The 18,557-nt window shown below is 51.5% G+C and overlaps 4 protein-coding genes across 4 annotated transcripts; 3 read left to right on the top strand and 1 right to left on the bottom strand.

The window, feature by feature from the left end:
* Positions 1–286: 286 nt before the first annotated feature.
* QC762_0040030 (uncharacterized protein) lies at positions 287–1,777 on the top strand (the record flags this gene model as incomplete). Its single annotated transcript, XM_062883342.1, has 3 exons — positions 287–513; positions 576–1,033; positions 1,293–1,777. The coding sequence occupies 3 exons, from the start codon at positions 287–289 to the stop codon at positions 1,775–1,777; spliced, it is 1,170 nt and encodes a 389-aa protein (XP_062745845.1).
* A 1,783-nt stretch (positions 1,778–3,560) lies between these two features.
* Positions 3,561–7,501, bottom strand: HNWD-pc16 (HNWD NOD-like receptor pc16; the record flags this gene model as incomplete). The annotated part of the gene is made up of 2 exons (XM_062883341.1): positions 3,561–5,186; positions 5,243–7,501. 2 exons carry the CDS (start codon positions 7,499–7,501, stop codon positions 3,561–3,563), a joined length of 3,885 nt encoding a protein of 1,294 aa, XP_062745844.1.
* A 1,785-nt stretch (positions 7,502–9,286) lies between these two features.
* On the top strand, positions 9,287–12,958 carry HNWD-pc15 (HNWD NOD-like receptor pc15; the record flags this gene model as incomplete). Its single annotated transcript, XM_062883340.1, has 2 exons — positions 9,287–11,536; positions 11,594–12,958. The coding sequence occupies 2 exons, from the start codon at positions 9,287–9,289 to the stop codon at positions 12,956–12,958; spliced, it is 3,615 nt and encodes a 1,204-aa protein (XP_062745843.1).
* A 3,345-nt stretch (positions 12,959–16,303) lies between these two features.
* QC762_207935 (uncharacterized protein) lies at positions 16,304–16,501 on the top strand (the record flags this gene model as incomplete). Its single annotated transcript, XM_062887707.1, has 1 exon — positions 16,304–16,501. One exon carries the CDS (start codon positions 16,304–16,306, stop codon positions 16,499–16,501), a length of 198 nt encoding a protein of 65 aa, XP_062745842.1.
* Positions 16,502–18,557: the final 2,056 nt, after the last annotated feature.

The following is an 18,557-nucleotide window of genomic DNA, read 5'->3' as shown; positions in this document are numbered from 1 at the left end:
CCCGATGTTACCGAGATGACATCTAGACCGTGATAATTCGGAGATTCTTGGTCGCCACTGCTTGTCCAAGGGCCGAGGCAACCGCCCGAGCGAAATGATCAGGCGACTTCAACCAGGGATCGGGAACATCACTTCCCCCTAGGAACTGAAGTCATGCCCCGGGGCCCGAGCAAAAGCACGAAGCGGAGGTGACCGACATATCTCGACTATATCCCCCGCTAAAACCCTTTGTTCCTCACACAAACCACAAGCACTGCCTTAATCCTTTTTTTCAGCGCCCCTCGCCATGCGCTTTTCCAGCGTGACCACCCTGCTCGGCATCACCACCGCACACCTCGCCGGTGTCCTTTGCCAGAGCCCCGGCGATCCCCCACCATGGCACAACGGTGTCATCACAGAGGATGGCTCTTGCGGCCCTGACATGTCCGACGACTGGGTATGCACACCTACCTGGGGAGCCTGTTGCGGTGCCGACGGCCGCTGCGGCTTCCAGGCAGCCTGTGGTGATGGCTGGTAAGTCACCTCACGCCCACTTCAGTGTCTTGGGGATCATCATCTCTTACAAAAAAAAACAGTCAGCAAGGCTACGGCAACTGCAACGTCCCCTGGACCGGTGTGCCCTCTCCAGACGGCTCCTGCGGCTACCCAAACCTCTACAACTGCACCAACTCGGGCTTCGGCTCCTGCTGCTCCGCCACCAACTGGTGCGGCGACTCCTCCGCCCACTGCGGCGCCGGTTGTCAGTCTCTCTTCGGCACCTGCACCGAGTCCAACGTCAGCACCGACGGCTCTTGCGGCCCCGCCAACGGTGACAAGACCTGTGCCGGCTCCGGCTTCGGCTCCTGCTGCTCGGCCGGGGGTTGGTGCGGCAACACCACCGATCACTGCGCCGCCGGCTGCCAGTCCGGCTTCGGCACCTGCGATGCCGGCAGCGGCAACGTCTCCACTGACGGGCAGTGCGGTGCCAGCAATGGCAAGACCTGCGCCGGTTCCGGGTTTGGTGACTGCTGCTCCGCGGGGGGGTGGTGCGGCGGTGCGGCTGATCACTGCGGTGCTGGCTGTCAGTCTGGCTTTGGTACATGCTCGAGCGGAAGCGGCAGCATCTCTACCGACGGGGAGTGTGGCACCAGAAACGGCAAGACGTGTGCCGGGTCTGGCTTTGGAGACTGTTGCTCTCCTGCCGGCTTCTGTGGCGGCACCACCACCCACTGCGGCGCCGGTTGTCAGTCCGGCTTTGGCACATGCTCGAGCGGAAGCGGCAGTATCTCTACCGACGGGGAGTGTGGCACCAGAAACGGCAAGACGTGTGCCGGATCTGGCTTTGGAGACTGTTGCTCTACTGCCGGCTTCTGTGGCGGCACCACCACCCACTGCGGCGCCGGTTGTCAGTCCGGCTTTGGCACATGCTCCGGGGGAAGCGGCACTATCTCCACCGACGGGAGGTGCGGCACCTTCAACAGCAAGACGTGTACCGGATCGGGCTTCGGAACCTGCTGCTCGGCCGGCGGCTACTGCGGAAGCACCAACGACCACTGCCAAGCGGGTTGTCAAGCGTCATTTGGGACCTGTAGCAGCGGGAGCGGCACCATCTCCACCGATGGAAGATGCGGCACGTTCAACGGCAAGACATGCACAGGATCGGGCTTCGGGAACTGTTGTTCCTCTGGCGGGTATTGCGGAAGCGCAAACGACCACTGCCAAGCGGGCTGCCAGGCGTCCTTCGGTACCTGCAGCGGTGGAAGCGGGACGATCTCGACGGACGGCAAATGCGGCTTGAATGGCAAGACGTGTGTTGGCTCCGGGTTTGGAAACTGCTGCTCGGCGACTGGAAACTGTGGCGCGACGGCGAATCATTGCGGACAAGGATGGTGAGTATTGTTTTCAACAACCAACACAACTGACGTAAGGACTGATTGCTAATGTGATTTCAAAAACAGTCAAAGGAGCTTCTCCAACGCGTGTCTCACGACCAACATTCCCTCGGTCGACGGCAGCTGCGGTCCCAGCAAGGGCGGGTGGACATGCAACGGCGGTGACTTCAACAACCAGTGCTGCAGCGCGGGGGGTTTCTGTGGCACGACGAGTGCCCATTGCGCGACAGGGTGTCAAAGGGGCTACGGCCGGTGTAATTAGGATGCTTCGGGGACTCGCAGTCATCGAGTGTAATGACGGTGTAGGATACAACGTCAACTGACTTAAACCGAGCTTCGTTTGATTGAAGAGAGTATTGAGGGACCTAACGGCAGTTGCCAAGGCAACCATTCAGGGGCGGGCTAACAGATGCAAGCTGTGTGCCAGTGATTCATTACGACTTCAGAGCTGAATCAACACCTGTTGAAATAACTGGTAAAAAGAGAAGGAACTTGAGAAGCAAACCTAATAAAAATAAAACTGTTTGCCGTAGCTATGACTGAGGACTCCATGTGGCCTCCCACCAACGCAATTCTACATTGGATATCTAGCCCCACCAAAAATGGAGTCAAAATGGAGCCAAAAACATACAACACCAGGGATTCCCCAGTGGTCACCCACCTGAGTACTGATCTGGCGATTAGCTGTTTATCTAGGGGAGAGCGGACGGGATCCCGAGCTTTCAGCTATCTATGGTCGTATGTGCTGGGTTGTTGTGAAAACAGAACCCATAATGGGATCATCACGAGGTATGTTGAGCGGAAAACCCAACCCTAATATAGGAGGTACCCATGTTCTTCCCGGTCAAGGAAAATGTATTGCCGCTTTTAGACTTGGGTGGGTTGTGTAGTTAGGAGCAGCACTGCCTCTTCCACCCTACCCCCCTGTCAATTTCAGCTTGGAAAAAATGTGTTTGATTTCGAAATGTCTAAATTAACCAGCTTAAGTTCGAATAACGAATTTGCAATTCAAGGTAAAGGTGAAGTTGAATCGTCATATAAACCAACATACTGCTTGTCTTAACTACAGTTCCATTTCATATTTACATACCTACCCAAGCTTCATTATCACTTCCTATCAACAAATTAGCACTTATGGCGTCATACTTCCCTAGTTCCCTTGGCATCAGCTGCCGCTCTCACAGGCTTAGTTACTGCAGTCACATCATCTTGGGAGCTGTCTCGTATGATAAAGAAGAAATATGAGCAGCGTGTGCTGAAGGATCATGCCAATGAAATTAACACCAGGCTGTAAGTAAGACTTTATGTTACACGGGAAATAAGCAATTAGCCGCATCACGGCCTAACTGCTATCTACCTGCATAATCAATGGTTGGAATTGAGGCGGACAATCAAATGCCTCGCGGCTGTTAAAGGAAACCAGATCAAATAAAGTTGTGGCGCTTGGAACTACGTCAAGCCAACTAGCCCGATCTTGAGTTATTCGAGTGGGCCAAATGACGTCTCTACCAAGTGTTCTAGAGCCACCTGTCTTCATAACGAAACAGGGTACTCGAAGTAATAAAAGAGGCGGGATCCAGAAGGATCTAGAGTATTGTGACGGGCTATAAATTAATGGAGACCGCCAGGCCCCTCCTGTGTCACACTATAATAGAAAAAAAAGAGAGAGACAAAGAATGAGAGATCAGCTCAGCTGTCTGTCGTAAACTTCATAGTTAGGACGCGCCCCGAAAAACAGCCAATAGCAATTGTTGATGCCGCTGCAGCGAAACATTGTGACTGATATTCCAGAGGCAGCCATAGCCAATTTTCTGAACCCTTGGTAATCCATCTCTTGCTCATGTCTATTCCATAGCGTGGGTAATGTGGGGGGTTGGTATCGTTAGATCCGGATGCAATCAGCTTCGAATCAAGGGAAGACGCTACCGATTTCACAGAACCGCCATGGCCCTCGAGCGTCTGCGTACATGACCCCGTGGCCGCCTCCCAGATCTTGATGGTACTGTCGTCTGATCCTGACACAACCCACCTCGAATCGGGCGAGAACGCTACCGACCAGACCCGACCGCTATGGCCCTCGAGCATCTGCGTACATGACCCCGTGGCCGCCTCCCAGATCTTGATGGTACGGTCGGCTGATCCTGACGCAACCCACTTCGAATCGGGCGAGAACGCTACCGACAGGACCGGACCGCCATGGCCCTCGAGCGTCTGCGTACATGACCCCGTGGCCGCCTCCCAGATCTTGATGGTACTGTCGTCTAATCCTGACACAACCCACCTCGAATCGGGCGAGAACGCTACCGACCAGACCCGACCGCTATGGCCCTCGAGCATCTGCGTACATGACCCCGTGGCCGCCTCCCAGATCTTGATGGTACGGTCGGCTGATCCTGACGCAACCCACTTCGAATCGGGCGAGAACGCTACCGACAGGACCGGACCGCCATGGCCCTCGAGCGTCTGCGTACATGACCCCGTGGCCGCCTCCCAGATCTTGATGGTACTGTCGTCTGATCCTGACACAACCCACCTCGAATCGGGCGAGAACGCTACCGACCAGACCCGACCGCTATGGCCCTCGAGCATCTGCGTACATGACCCCGTGGCCGCCTCCCAGATCTTGATGGTACGGTCGGCTGATCCTGACACAACCCACTTCGAATCGGGCGAGAACGCTACCGACAGGACCGGACCGCCATGGCCCTCGAGCGTCTGCGTACATGACCCCGTGGCCGCCTCCCAGATCTTGATGGTATGGTCGGCTGATCCTGACGCAACCCATTTCGAATCGCGCGAGATCGCTACCGAGTTGACCCTATCGCCATGGCCCTCGAGCGTCTGCGTACATGACCCCGTGGCCGCCTCCCAGATCTTGATGGTACTGTCCTCTGATCCTGACACAACCCACTTCGAATCGGGCGAGAACGCTACCGACCAGACCCCACCGCGATGGGCTTCGAGCGTCTGCGTACATGACCCCGTGGCCGCCTCCCAGATCTTGATGGTACTGTCGTCTGATCCTGACGCAACCCACTTCGAATCGGGCGAGAACGCTACCGACCAGACCCAACCGCGATGGCCCTCGAGCGTCTGCCGGCACGCATTCCAATTATCCTCTACAATTGGCCTCGAAGTAATCCACTTCCGTTCTTCCTGCGTAAATAGGCCTCTTGTTATACTTTGGGCGGGGCTGAATACAAGTGCTGAAGCGTATACCTGAAGAGGATAATTCTCAACAACCCATCTCCAGTACAAAACGAATCGGCGCATGTCAGCGACAAGGCTTGGTAATTGAGACGTAATCGAACTGTGCTAAATTCCTGTTAGAACCGCTTAGTAAGAGGATACTATCACTGGGTAGAGCCTACCTGAAGAATGCTTTCGAGCTTTGCCATTGAAAGTATCCCCTGCGGCATGCTCTTACAAAGTGAAAGTGCTTCAAGCCAGTGGAGGTAGTGCTGCCTCAGAAAGTCATCGACGATACCACTATCTTGGAAAATATCTGGGTGCTTGCTATCGTCGCTCGACTGCCAGTTACAGAGATGATCAACCCAGTAAACGCACGAGTACCGCACTGTCGCAAGAGGGTCCGGGTCCGGCACTCGGACGTGGTCGATAGGATATCCTGGTATAAATAAACCGTATACATCGCGTTGCAACTTGCCTGAGAGAAGCTTTAGTGACCGATCCGATATGTCATGGTGGGTCACAGCCACACCACTGGGGAAAAGTAACGGGGAGGCTTGATCACTCAAGTAGTCCTTGGCTGATTGATGAACGAGGTAGATCTGGTTATCTCGAACCGTGAGAAAGGATCCGCACTTGGCCACGATCTTCTGAATATTTTCCGTCGACCTGACAATCTGTTCCGGTAATCCAGACAAGCCGCCTATTTCGTCCAAGTGAAGTGGGCGGTATGCTACCGTCACCACCGAGAGAATGCGCCAACAGAATTCCGAGTCCCGTTTATTCCGCCTGATCTCATCCAGCATGCGCTTGTACATCCCATCCAGCCCCGGTGGCACTTCTTCGACAATCTGCAGAACATGCCAGCTCTCAACCCCATCCATGCTGAGTTCCTGTACGACGAGGGCGACCCAGAGGAACGTGCCGTTTGCCTTGTTGTGTAGAATATCCCGTACTTGATCCTTTAGCAGAGCGTCGTCCTGAAGTGCTTCCAACCCAGATAGTTTATCGTCGATGTACACATCGACGGCATGAGAAAGTTTTACCTCCATCGCATTTTCCTTCAGCTCAAGACTAAGCCTTGTTCGCGCATTGTTAGATTTCAATTTCTTCTCGATGATCGTCTCGTTCCGGCTTGTTAAGAGCCATTTTATCCGATCGGATGAGATACAGACGATAAAGTCTAAAAGCTTCGGTAGGTCGATAACACATTCGTCTAGGGCATCGACGACTAAACAGGTTGGCTTCAAGTTCGGGTCTCCTAGCATCCCCCCCAAAATATCCGAGAGGACGAACCACGCATTTGCGTCGGAGAGGGATTTACCAGCGTCGGTGTATTTACGCACGTGGGAGATGAGACGTGGCTGCTGGTGGGCAAGAAGATAGATCAGGCCACGTAACACGGCAATGGCGTTATTGATGCGGGAGTCGGTAGCTTGGCAGAAGAAGTAGGCCAGATTACGACAATGCCCGTCTGCAACAATGGCTCCCTGTAGCTCGTTGATGATGCCGCAGAGTAACATGGTCTTGCCTTTGCCGGGATCTCCATTGATCCAGAGTAAGCGGCTCTCCGACCGTTCACGCCATAGACAGAAGTCAGGGTTGGCGAAAACCCAGCGGTAAGCGCCAGCAAGCAACCCACCCTTTGCCTCCTCGATGCGCTTCTTATCAAGGCGCGGGTCGGTAGAATGTAGACTGGACAGACAGCGATCATGCTTACTAATTTCCTCTCGCAGCCGCCCAAATGCTTTATCTTCTCCTTCGCCATACAGAAGCGGCATTGTTACATCAAAGATGCCGAATAGCGAGTATGCCTTGTCTTCTTTTTGTGTGGTGTTGCGCTTTCCGACCCACGACAGACGCTCTTCGATGCTGAAGTCGGACAATGTATTGCCTGGGAGAGCCTCTAGGGGAATCTCGGTTACATCGTGGATTTGTTGTTCCAAAGACTTCTTGTCTCCTAGACGCTCGCCCTCTTTGGAGAAGAATTCCACAATTGCTGGAGCAATGAGCTCTTGAAGGGTCCATCCACGAGTGAACCACTTAGATTTTCGAAAGGTCAATTCCCACCAGCCAGGGTTGCCGTCGGTATCCTGCTGGCAGGTTGAGACGTCTGTGAGATAGACATAGCATTTGGCTGCATTGCGGTACCACTGAAACATGGAGTTAAGGGCGCGCTGAACTTCGGTGCTGTCGGATTTGTCGATGCAGCATGTGTCGACCCAGAAGAATTTCAGCCCATCGCGTCCGGCTTGATCTCCGCAAAACTGTATCTTGGAGTAGCCTCTTTTGTTCTTGCATATACCGTCCTTTATATCCTTAAAGATGACCTCTTCATCGCCCCAGGTGTGCGAAAGTATTGCGTACGGTGGGACCTGGTCGTCGGGAATGTCATCCGTCAAACTAAAATCGCCGGTATCATTGCGTTCCAGGAGGCGCATTGTCGAAAAACCGCCGAGCTCAGCTTTCGTAGCATGGAGAATGGGTCATGCAAGGTTTTGCGAGGCTTCTTTGGCTGCCTCACGTGTTTAGTGGTGGAAACACGAATATGCCTTAGGCCTTTGCAGTCAAAAAGGAATCTGTTGTCTGCCCGTATAACTATTCGATAGCAGGAAAAGCCAAGCAGGTGCGCGGGAGACGGATGGAACTAGTAGGCTCAACAAATCAGTAGCTGAAACCAGGATAAGCTCTCAGACATAGACAAGAATTACTTGCCCCAAGTGATTGTTGAGAAGCGTAGTGTAAAACTTGGTAGGTTCGATTGTTGCTGTTTCCAAAGGTCGACAACCCCGCACATCGGGCATTTTGCTGACGTTGGCGCCCAAGCGAACTGCGCATACTGGAAGCATCGTGATTGGCGTTGCTTTGCTGGCGTGCATGAAGATGTCCCTTTGGAGGCCGTCGCTTTGGCGCGTCCGTATGCTAGCCGGTGCCACGAATGCACTGTCCATAAAACCGTAATGTTTCTTGAAAGTTTGGGGCGGCTGAGGATCGGCGTCTCATTCATTTTACAAGGAGACTACACAACAGATTGCCGTGAGGACGCAGCAGGCTACGAGACGAGGAGGGGCGACGGCTACACAACTTGCAGAGAGGGCGGAGCTCCTTGAAGAACACGCAGACTGTCATTTCCAGGGAAATCCGATGCAGATTTCGGAAGACACACTGCCAAAAGCTGAGGAAGATTTCTCTCCCGATCTTCTACATTCACACCTCAGTCCTCCAATGAACCTGAAGCATGTAAGCGCCGACAGAAAATAAAAATCGAAAATAAAACGGGCTGTAGCAAATATGGGTACTTCGGTACATCGAGCGTGTATTTTCAGGCTCTCAGGCGGAATGATGATGAAGCATAACTCTTTGTATATCTGGATATTTACCACTCCGATCTTCGAAGCCGAATCAAGATCATATGTGTGCTATCGCAAGGAATGCGTTTTGCTAAGGATTCAGCTGAAAGCCTGGATCACGTTTGGATGTCCGCGCGCGTTTGTGCTGGGCTTGGCTCATCACTGCGGACAGCCCAGGCCCTCACCTCAGGTATATAGTTGTTTGCTTTCTCTTGCCTAGCCACAAATCTCGGGTACTGGGATCTTTGATGTCGGGGTGATATACTATAGTCCTGTAAGATCTAGACAGCTTTTGGGATACCGGCGGTAGGGGGCTGAGAAGCTGAGGTGTAAGAGAACGAAACGATGGGGCAAAACGACGGCCTCCAAAGGGACATCTTCATGCACGCCAGCGAAACACCGCCAATAACGATGCTTCCAGTATGCGCAGTTGGCACCAGCCGCTTGGGCGCCAACGCCAGCAAAATGCTTGATGTGCGGGGTTGGCAATCTGGGCAGGACAGCACCTTAACCCTTGGAGACAGCAGCAACAACAACCACCTTTGAGCTGCAACAATCAAACCCACTGAGATTTGCGCTACGTAGCTTAATAATTACTCGCGGTAGGTAATTTTGATCTATGTTTGAGAGCTTATCCTTGTTTCAGCTACTGATTTGTTGAGCCTACTAGTTCCGTCCGTCTCCCACGCACCTGCTTGGCTTTTCCTGCTATCGAATAGTTATACGGGCAGACAACAGATTCCTTTTTGACTGCAAAGGCCTAAGGCATATTCGTGTTTCCACCACTAAACACGTGAGGCAGCCAAAGAAGCCTCGCAAAACCTTGCATGACCCATTCTCCATGCTACGAAAGCTGAGCTCGGCGGTTTTTCGACAATGCGCCTCCTGGAACGCAATGATACCGGCGATGTCAGTTTGACGGGTGACATTCCCGACGACCAGGTCCCACCGTATGCGATACTTTCACACACATGGGGCGACGAAGAGGTCAGCTTTGAGGATGTAACGGACGGTACACGCAAGAACAAAAGAGGCTACTCTAAGATCCAGTTTTGCGGAGACCAAGCCGGGCGTGATGGACTGAAATTCTTCTGGATCGACACATGCTGCATCAACAAATCCGACTGCGATGAGTTTCAGGAGGCTCTCAACTCCATGTTCCGATGGTACCGCAATGCGGCCAAATGCTATGTCTATCTCACAGACGTCTCAACCTACCAACAGGACACCGACAGCAATCCCGGTTGGGAATTGGCTTTTCGGAAATCCAGATGGTTCACTCGTGGGTGGACCCTCCAAGAGCTTATTGCGCCAACAGTTGTTGAATTCTTCTCCGAAGACCGCAAGCGCCTAGGAGACAAGAAGTCTCTCGCACAGCATATTCATCACACAACTGGCATTCCTCTACGAGCTCTCCAAGCCTACAGATTGTCCGATTTCAGCTTTGACGTACGTATGTCGTGGATTAAACACCGCAGTACGACGCGCGAAGAAGACAGGGCTTACTGTCTACTCGGCATCTTTAACGTACAAATGCGACTTCTATACGGCGAAGGAGAAGAAAGAGCATTTGAGCGGCTGCGAGAGGAAATTAGCAAGCATGATCGCTGTCTGTCCAGTCTGCATTCTACCGACCCGCGCCTTGACAAGAAGCGCATCGAGGAGGCAAAGGGTGGGTTGCTTGATGACGCCTACCGCTGGGTTTTCGACACCCCCGACTTCCGCGATTGGCATGACCAGTCAGAGAGCCGCCTTCTCTGGATTAAAGGAGATCCCGGCAAGGGCAAGACCATGTTGCTCTGCGGCATTATCAACGAGCTGGAGGGTGTCATTGTTGCAGACGGGCACTGTCGCAACTTGGCCTATTTCTTCTGCCAAGCTACCGACTCCCGCATCAATAACGCCATTGCCGTGTTACGCGGCTTGATCTACCTTCTTGCCCAGCAGCAGCCACGTCTCATCCCCCACATACGCAAATACACGGATAAGGCTAAATCGCTCTCTGACGCAAATGCGTGGTTCGTCCTCTCGGATATTTTGGGGGGGATGCTAGGAGACCCGAACTTGAAGCCAACCTGTTTAGTCGTCGATGCCCTAGACGAATGTGTTATCGACCTACCGAAGCTTTTAGACTTTATCGTCTGTATCTCATCCGATCGGATAAAATGGCTCTTAACAAGCCGGAACGAGACGATCATCGAGAAGAAATTGAAATCTAACAATGCGCGAACAAGGCTTAGTCTTGAGCTGAAGGAAAATGCGATGGAGGTGTCTCATGCCGTCGATGTGTACATCGACGATAAACTATCTGGGTTGGAAGCACTTCAGGACGACGCTCTGCTAAAGGATCAAGTACGGGATATTCTACACAACAAGGCAAACGGCACGTTCCTCTGGGTCGCCCTCGTCGTACAGGAACTCAGCATGGATGGGGTTGAGAGCTGGCATGTTCTGCAGATTGTCGAAGAAGTGCCACCGGGGCTGGATGGGATGTACAAGCGCATGCTGGATGAGATCAGGCGGAATAAACGGGACTCGGAATTCTGTTGGCGCATTCTCTCGGTGGTGACGGTAGCATACCGCCCACTTCACTTGGACGAAATAGGCGGCTTGTCTGGATTACCGGAACAGATTGTCAGGTCGACGGAAAATATTCAGAAGATCGTGGCCAAGTGCGGATCCTTTCTCACGGTTCGAGATAACCAGATCTACCTCGTTCATCAATCAGCCAAGGACTACTTGAGTGATCAAGCCTCCCCGTTACTTTTCCCCAGTGGTGTGGCTGTGACCCACCATGACATATCGGATCGGTCACTAAAGCTTCTCTCAGGCAAGTTGCAACGCGATGTATACGGTTTATTTATACCAGGATATCCTATCGACCACGTCCGAGTGCCGGACCCGGACCCTCTTGCGACAGTGCGGTACTCGTGCGTTTACTGGGTTGATCATCTCTGTAACTGGCAGTCGAGCGACGATAGCAAGCACCCAGATATTTTCCAAGATAGTGGTATCGTCGATGACTTTCTGAGGCAGCACTACCTCCACTGGCTTGAAGCACTTTCACTTTGTAAGAGCATGCCGCAGGGGATACTTTCATTGGCAAGGCTCGAAAGCATTCTTCAGGTAGGCTCTGCCCAGTGATAGTGTCCCTATTATTAAGCGGTTCTAACAGGAATTTAGCATAGGTGGATTACGTCTCAATTACCAAGTCTTGTCACTGACATGCACCGATTCGTTATATACTGGAGATGGGTTATTGAGAATTATCCTCTTCAGGTATACGCTTCAGCACTTGTGTTCAGCCCCGCCCGAAGTATAACAAGAGGCCTATTTAGGCATGAAGAACGGAAGTGGATTACTTCGGGGCCAATTGTAGAGGATAATTGGAATGCGTGCCGGCAGACGCTCGAGGGGCATCGCTATCACATCAACTCGGCAGCGTTCTCGCCCGATTCGAAGTTGGTTGCGTCAGGATCATACGACAAGACCATCAAGATCTGGGATGCGGCCACGGGGTCATGTACGCAGACGCTCGAGGGCCATCGCGGTTGGGTCTGGTCGGTAGCGTTCTCGCCCGATTCGAAGTGGGTTGCGTCAGGATCAGACGACAGTACCATCAAGATCTGGGAGGCGGCCACGGGGTCATGTACGCAGACGCTCGAGGGCCATCGCGGTTGGGTCTGGTCGGTAGCGTTCTCGCCCGATTCGAAGTGGGTTGCCTCAGGATCATACGACAAGACTATCAAGATCTGGGATACGGCTACGGGGTCATGTACGCAGACGCTCGAGGGGCATCGCGATTTGGTCAGGTCGGTAGCGATCTCGCCCGATTCGAAGTGGGTTGCCTCAGGATCAGACGACGACACCATCAAGATCTGGGATGCGGCTACGGGGTCATGTACGCAGACGCTCGAGGGCCATCGCGGTTGGGTCACGTCGGTAGCGATCTCGCCCGATTCGAAGTGGGTTGCGTCAGGATCATACGACAAGACCATCAAGATCTGGGATGCGGCCACGGGGTCATGTACGCAGACGCTCGAGGGGCATCGCGGTTCGGTCAGGTCGGTAGCGATTTCGCCCGATTCGAAGTGGGTTGCGTCAGGATCACACGACAAGACCATCAAGATCTGGGATGCGGCCACGGGGTCATGTACGCAGACACTCGAGGGGCATGGCGGTTGGGTCAGGTCGGTAGCGATCTCGCCCGATTCGAAGTGGGTTGCGTCAGGATCAGACGACAAGACTATCAAGATCTGGGATACGGCTACGGGGTCATGTACGCACACGCTCAAAAGGCATCGCCGTTCTGTTCAGTCGGTAGCGTCTTCCCTTAACTCGACGCTGATTGCATCCGGATCAGATAATGCCAACCCCCCATGCTATGGAATAGACTTAGACAATAGGTGGATTACGAGGGGCTTAGAAAACTGGCTATGGTTGCCTCCGGAATATCTGCCAGCATGTTTAGCTGTAGCGGCATTAACGGTTGCTATTGGCTGTTCTTCGGGGCGCGTCCTAATTATGACGTTCACGACAGACAGCTAAGCTGATCTCTCTTTCTATCTCTCTCTCTTTTTTTCTATCATAGCGTGACACAGGAGGGGTCTGGGGGTCTCCATTAATTTATAGCCCGTTATAATAGTCTAGATCCTTCTAGATCCCGCCTATTTTATTAATTCGAGTATCCTGTTTCGTCCTGAAGACAGGTGGCTCCACAACACTTTGTAGACACATTATAAAGTTATGGCCCACTCGAACAATTCGAGATCGAGTTAGTTAGCCTGACGTGACTCTAAGCGCTACAACAAGCTTTATTCGGTCGTGCGGAGCAAAGTTTTTACGTATAATAATACTCTTTTAACTAAACCACGAGGTAATTATACCTCAAGAAGACAGCGCAGAGGTCATCATATATCTCTTAGACTACGCTACTTAGAGAAAGAAAGCTGAGCGCCAGACCAGTGCTATGACGTTCAGCCCCATGTTGGGGGGTCAAAGATATACTCTGTGGAACGTATGAAGTCATTCCTTCACACATGGGCGACGTGGCCTTTCAGGGAAGTTCTTCAAAAAAGGTGATCAAGATGACACTTTCTCCTTTGATGACGGAGTATGGCTTATGCGAGGACATCATAAAATATCTTCTTAACTTCCCAGCCGACATCATTTGACTTGCTATGACGAGCTAACACAGAGAACTGCCGGGTATAAGATTAGCCATCCTATACCAAGTGCATCAGAAGCGCCATAGCTTATGGAGCTGCTAACTACCACACACCCACTCCAACTGGAGGGTCAACCACGGGGTCTAGCGAAAAGGCTGGCGAAGGCCCAGACTAGGAACCTCAGGATAGTGGCCGGAGCATACAAGGCTACACCAATCAGAAACTTGGAAACCGAACCCTGGGTGCTACCACTGGACCTATACCTCAACGAGACACTGGAAGACTTTGAAGCCCGGCTACAGAACTCGTCCTTGCACAGTGGGCAAGGACCAGATGCATCAAAGCACCCACCAGGGCAGCTCGTCCAAGAAGCGTGCAATAGGATATACCGACGCTTCCAATAACGGAGGCAGGCCGAAGACCCATCCACCTGCAGGAACCCACGGTCATTGAGAGAGCTGTCATCACCATCAACCAGTGGATCAGCCAGCACCAGAGCCAAAGTGAGAGCTAAAGTGAGGGCCAGGGAGAGACACAGGGAGAGAGCCGAGGAGAGACCCCAGTACCCACGACAGAAGCAGCACTCTACCAAGCATGGGAAAACTGGTGGAGAAAGCAGGTCGAGGGCCGACCTGCTAGGATAGCGGATGAAGGACCACCAGAAATGCTTTCCACAGACAAGACCCTGAAAAGACACAAGGATTTAACCAAAGCCCAGAGCTCTCGACTAGTCCAGGCTCGTACAGGAGCAATAAGTCTACGGGACTTCCTATTTAAGCAGCAAGTCTTAGGCCTAGCCACTTCCTATTATACTTGCGGAGAAGGCCGTGAAACAGTCGAGCACCTCGTTATATAGTGCCCAGTACAACCGAAACCTAGAACCTGGCCAACAAACACTGTCCGCACGCACTGAGATCTTAGCCTCGTACTATAAGCTATAGGGTCTCGGAACCGAAGGCTGTTAGGAAAGGTTCTGGGCTGGTTAATGGATTCCGGCCGCTTAATGGAATACAGCTTAGCGAGAAACCTGGAATTTAAGCAGGAGGGTATATTAATAGTGGAAGAAGAGGTAGAAGCGGCGGCCGGAGCAGAAGTTGAGGACAACTAGTGCTCAAGGCCTTGTTGGGACCTTTCCATATTTTGCAACTATCTGGCTTTTTCAATAACTGTTTCCTATTTGTTACCGATATAGGTTTTCACCCGGCTCCAGGAACGGTTTTTTCCTATGTAGATAGCATCAGCAGGACCGATACACTTTTTTATAGTAGAACGAAGTAGGAACATTAATAAATATGAAACGGAACTAACGTATATTATAAGCGAGTCGTACATATAAGCGAGTCGTACAGTCTCCACCACCCTACAACAACTATCCTCAATTGCAACATAACAACACTAGAAACCAACTATAATTACATCAGAAACAGCCGAATCAGACGATTCTACAGCCTCCTGGCAAGTACGTGCATTATGGCCAGGCTTGCCGCATACACCACAGCATTGAACCTTTGTACAAGCACCCCTACACCACTACCATCCGGCTGCGTTTCTTCCACTGCCTCCCCACCCACGGCCTTCTGGTCAAGTAGATCGTGTGCATCCTGCACAGTAAGTGATCCTCAAGCCGCACACGTGTTTTTGGCTCTCCTGCGCTTGCTTAGTGCCTCGTTGGCAAGGTGGTACTGCGCGGCCAAGATGATAAAAGGAGGGATGGCCCAACCGAGGGGCATTAACTCCCTGGATTACCGTTGCCCATTCGCGGTTACCAGGCTGGGCTAGTTTCGCCTTACTAAGGCCGTCCGAGGTCGTAACTACCATGCCCGCGAAGATAATACCCATCATAAACCCAGTCTCGTCGAAGTTGTAGATATCGTCATCTACAATACCGTACTTAGCCTTAGTGTTCCGTACGAGCGCAAACCACTCGGCAATGACCTTTGGATCCTCGCATTTAGCCCTCTGGTAGTCGTATCTACGCTTAAAACGCGTACGGAGCTGTGGCTGACGTTTGACGAAGTTATGTGCCCAGAACTTGCCAACAGGGGCGCGTCGCGTACGCGTAGCAGTTGGTTGGCCATATCATCTACACTACGCAATCTTGGTGGAAAAGCTCGCGTACATAGCTCAATAATATATCGGACAATAGCTTCCTCTTCCGATTGAGTCATCTTTTCGAATTGGGTGTTATATCGCGTCGTGCAGGCCGGCCGGCGCGTCGGTTAGAAGAGTCATAGCTGGTACGTTGTAGAGCTTAGCTGCAGCTCGGAGGCTTAATTTTTCATTGATTCGAAGAGCCTCAAGGGCTAAGAGTATCCTGGCTTCCTTTGAAGTAGGAGGCATATTGGGTTGTGGAAAAAATTGATGTTAAGTGTAAGGAGGACGCGTCGTGGTGGAGACTGTACGACTCGCTTATATGTACGACTCGCTTATAATATACGTTATAGTTAAGATAAGCAGTACGTTGGTTTACATGACGATTCAACTGGGCCTTTACCTTGATTTGAAAACTAGGTATTCCAACTCAAGTTAGTTAATTTGGACATTTCGAAATCAAACACATTTTTTCCAAGCTGAAATTGACAGGGGGTTTAGGGTGGAAGAGGCAGTGGTACTGCTCCTAACTATACACCCCACCCAAGTCCAAAAGCGGCAATACATTTCCCTTGACCGGGGAGAACAAGAATTTGCAGGTCTGACAACTGTCTGGAAAGAAGTCTACAGTTTCATGCGGTGCACCGGTTCTCCCTGCCAAGGGACTTATTACTGGCGGGATCCAGATAACCGGAAGCATTACAAACTTAATACAAGTGTCTTGCCAAACCATATCTACTACGCTGAAGGAGGTAACATACTCAGGACTCTATATCAAGTCCACTACAAAAAGCCATTTCGCCTCCACGTTGCTGTTAGAAATAGCAATTAGCATTATACTCGCCTGCTTTTTAGCTGACCGAGGTAATAATTCTATTGCCGTTCTTTTCAAATATTACGTCATGGTCCTGAGATGGGTTGTCTGCCATATCGCCTTTAATAACGCCCTCTTCCTTGATAAGTTCGGAATAGGTTTGTTGGCTGCGTTAATTTGGATGTGGATACATGTTGGGGCCATCCAGACCTTATTGCGAGTTAGGAAGTCGTCGGTGCCAAATCCATAATTGGCTCCACGAAAAAATAGGCCGAACAATACTATTCAGGTTATATCGAGCTGATAGTAGGATTAGAATGCAGTACGAGTGAGTAGGAAGTGTATGTTGGATAGGCGAGTGAAGGGGGTTGCTAAACTGGGATGAACAGCACGCACTTGAGAAGGGGCTGGTCCGTCCTACCGCCGGTTTCCCAAAAGCCCTCGAGATCTTATAGGATTATAGTATATCGGCCCGATATTAAAAACCCTAAGACCCGAGATTTGCGGGTAGGCTAGGGGGAGCAAACGACTATATACCTGAGGTGAGGGCCTGGGCTGTGCCGCAGTGATGAGTCAAATCCAGCACAAACGTGCACGGACATCCAAATGCGAGCCAGTTGTTTAGCTGAATTCTCAGCAAAACGCATTCCTTGCGATAGCATACATATGATCTTGGTTTCGGCTTCGAAGATCGGAGTGGTAAATGTCCAGTTATACAAAGAGCTATGCTTCATCATCATTCCGCCTGAGAGCCTGAAAATGCAAGCTCGATGTACCGAAGTACCTCTATTTTCTACAGCCCGTTTTATTTTCGATTTCTATTTTCTGTCGGCGGTTATATGCTTCAGGTTTATTGGAAGACTGAGGGGTGTGAATGTAGAAGATAGGGAGAGAAATCTTCCTCAGTTTTTGGCAGTATGTCATCCGAAATCTGTATCGGATTTCCCTGGAAATGACAGTCTGGATGTACAGTGCCTACTACTATAGATGGACCCAGATATAACCTACGCAGAATGCACTCTGATTACGTAGTGGAAAAGGGGAGAGAGATAATTGATGTAGTGCTATTCGCGATGAAGAGTGCGCTTGAGACATTCTGAAAAGCTTCCGAATATGGAGGTACATGAAGGAGATGCCTGAAGTTCATCGGCCTCTCATATCGTGACTGTCGTGAAGATGGCGAGTCGTCCCGCTCCTGTAAAACGGCTTATCTAACTCAAAGTAAGGTAGGTTAGGATGACACACGTCGACGCAATTGATTTAGCAACATTTCCAGTTTGCTTCGAGATCAACACAATTTGCAAGTTTGTCTCTTCGGGACCACTTGCTCGCAAGAACGGGATTGGAGGGGCTCTTGCAGTCATGCCTTGTGGTAAATGTGGCAGGATATATCAAACTGACGAAGAGTGAAGCATGTGGAAGGCTGAGAGAACTGATAAACTGCTGGACAGTTCCGCTTCTGTGGTGCTGATGGGTTGTGTGGACACACAGCCCCTGTAACTGTGGACGGCGATGCTGATGAAAACAGGAGCGCTTCTGTTGCTGCGTCGGAGTTAGCTCATCACTTCGTCGGCATCTTGCGTGCTCTGACTTTTGTGATTCAGTCAGCGCTCCGGTGCTAGATCTGCAAGCCCCCTACATACTACCTACCTAATCTATACTGCAGGATTCGATCACCGGCACGCTTTCGATGATGATCGTGCCATTAACATGCACTGCGCCGCATAACAGGCGCGATACATGTAGGCCGTTGAAACTAGCCTCGGTTTTCGCCATGTGTTTGGAGACGCAACGGAACGAAATGGTCATCAAGAAGTCGTTGTTGGTGTTGATTGCTTGAGGAGAAATGCCTTGATATGGAATCCCATCCCGCTCGGGTTCGGGAAGGAGGTGTGGTTTCTTGCAAGGACTTATCCCTTATTCGCTGCCAAAGTCAGCTTACCTACATCGGCTATATGTTTCAAGATACTTTCGAGATAGGCGGGGTGTCTGTCAGCTGAGGACCCTAATGGCCCTCTATAACCCCCGTCGGCCTTTTTCTGCCCAACAGAACCACAATCGTTGGACAGCCGGT

This window comes from Podospora pseudocomata (assembly GCF_035222375.1).
Source record: "Podospora pseudocomata strain CBS 415.72m chromosome 2 map unlocalized CBS415.72m_2.2, whole genome shotgun sequence".
NCBI classification, from domain to species: domain Eukaryota; kingdom Fungi; phylum Ascomycota; class Sordariomycetes; order Sordariales; family Podosporaceae; genus Podospora; species Podospora pseudocomata.
This window is presented reverse-complemented; position numbering and strand designations above follow the sequence as displayed.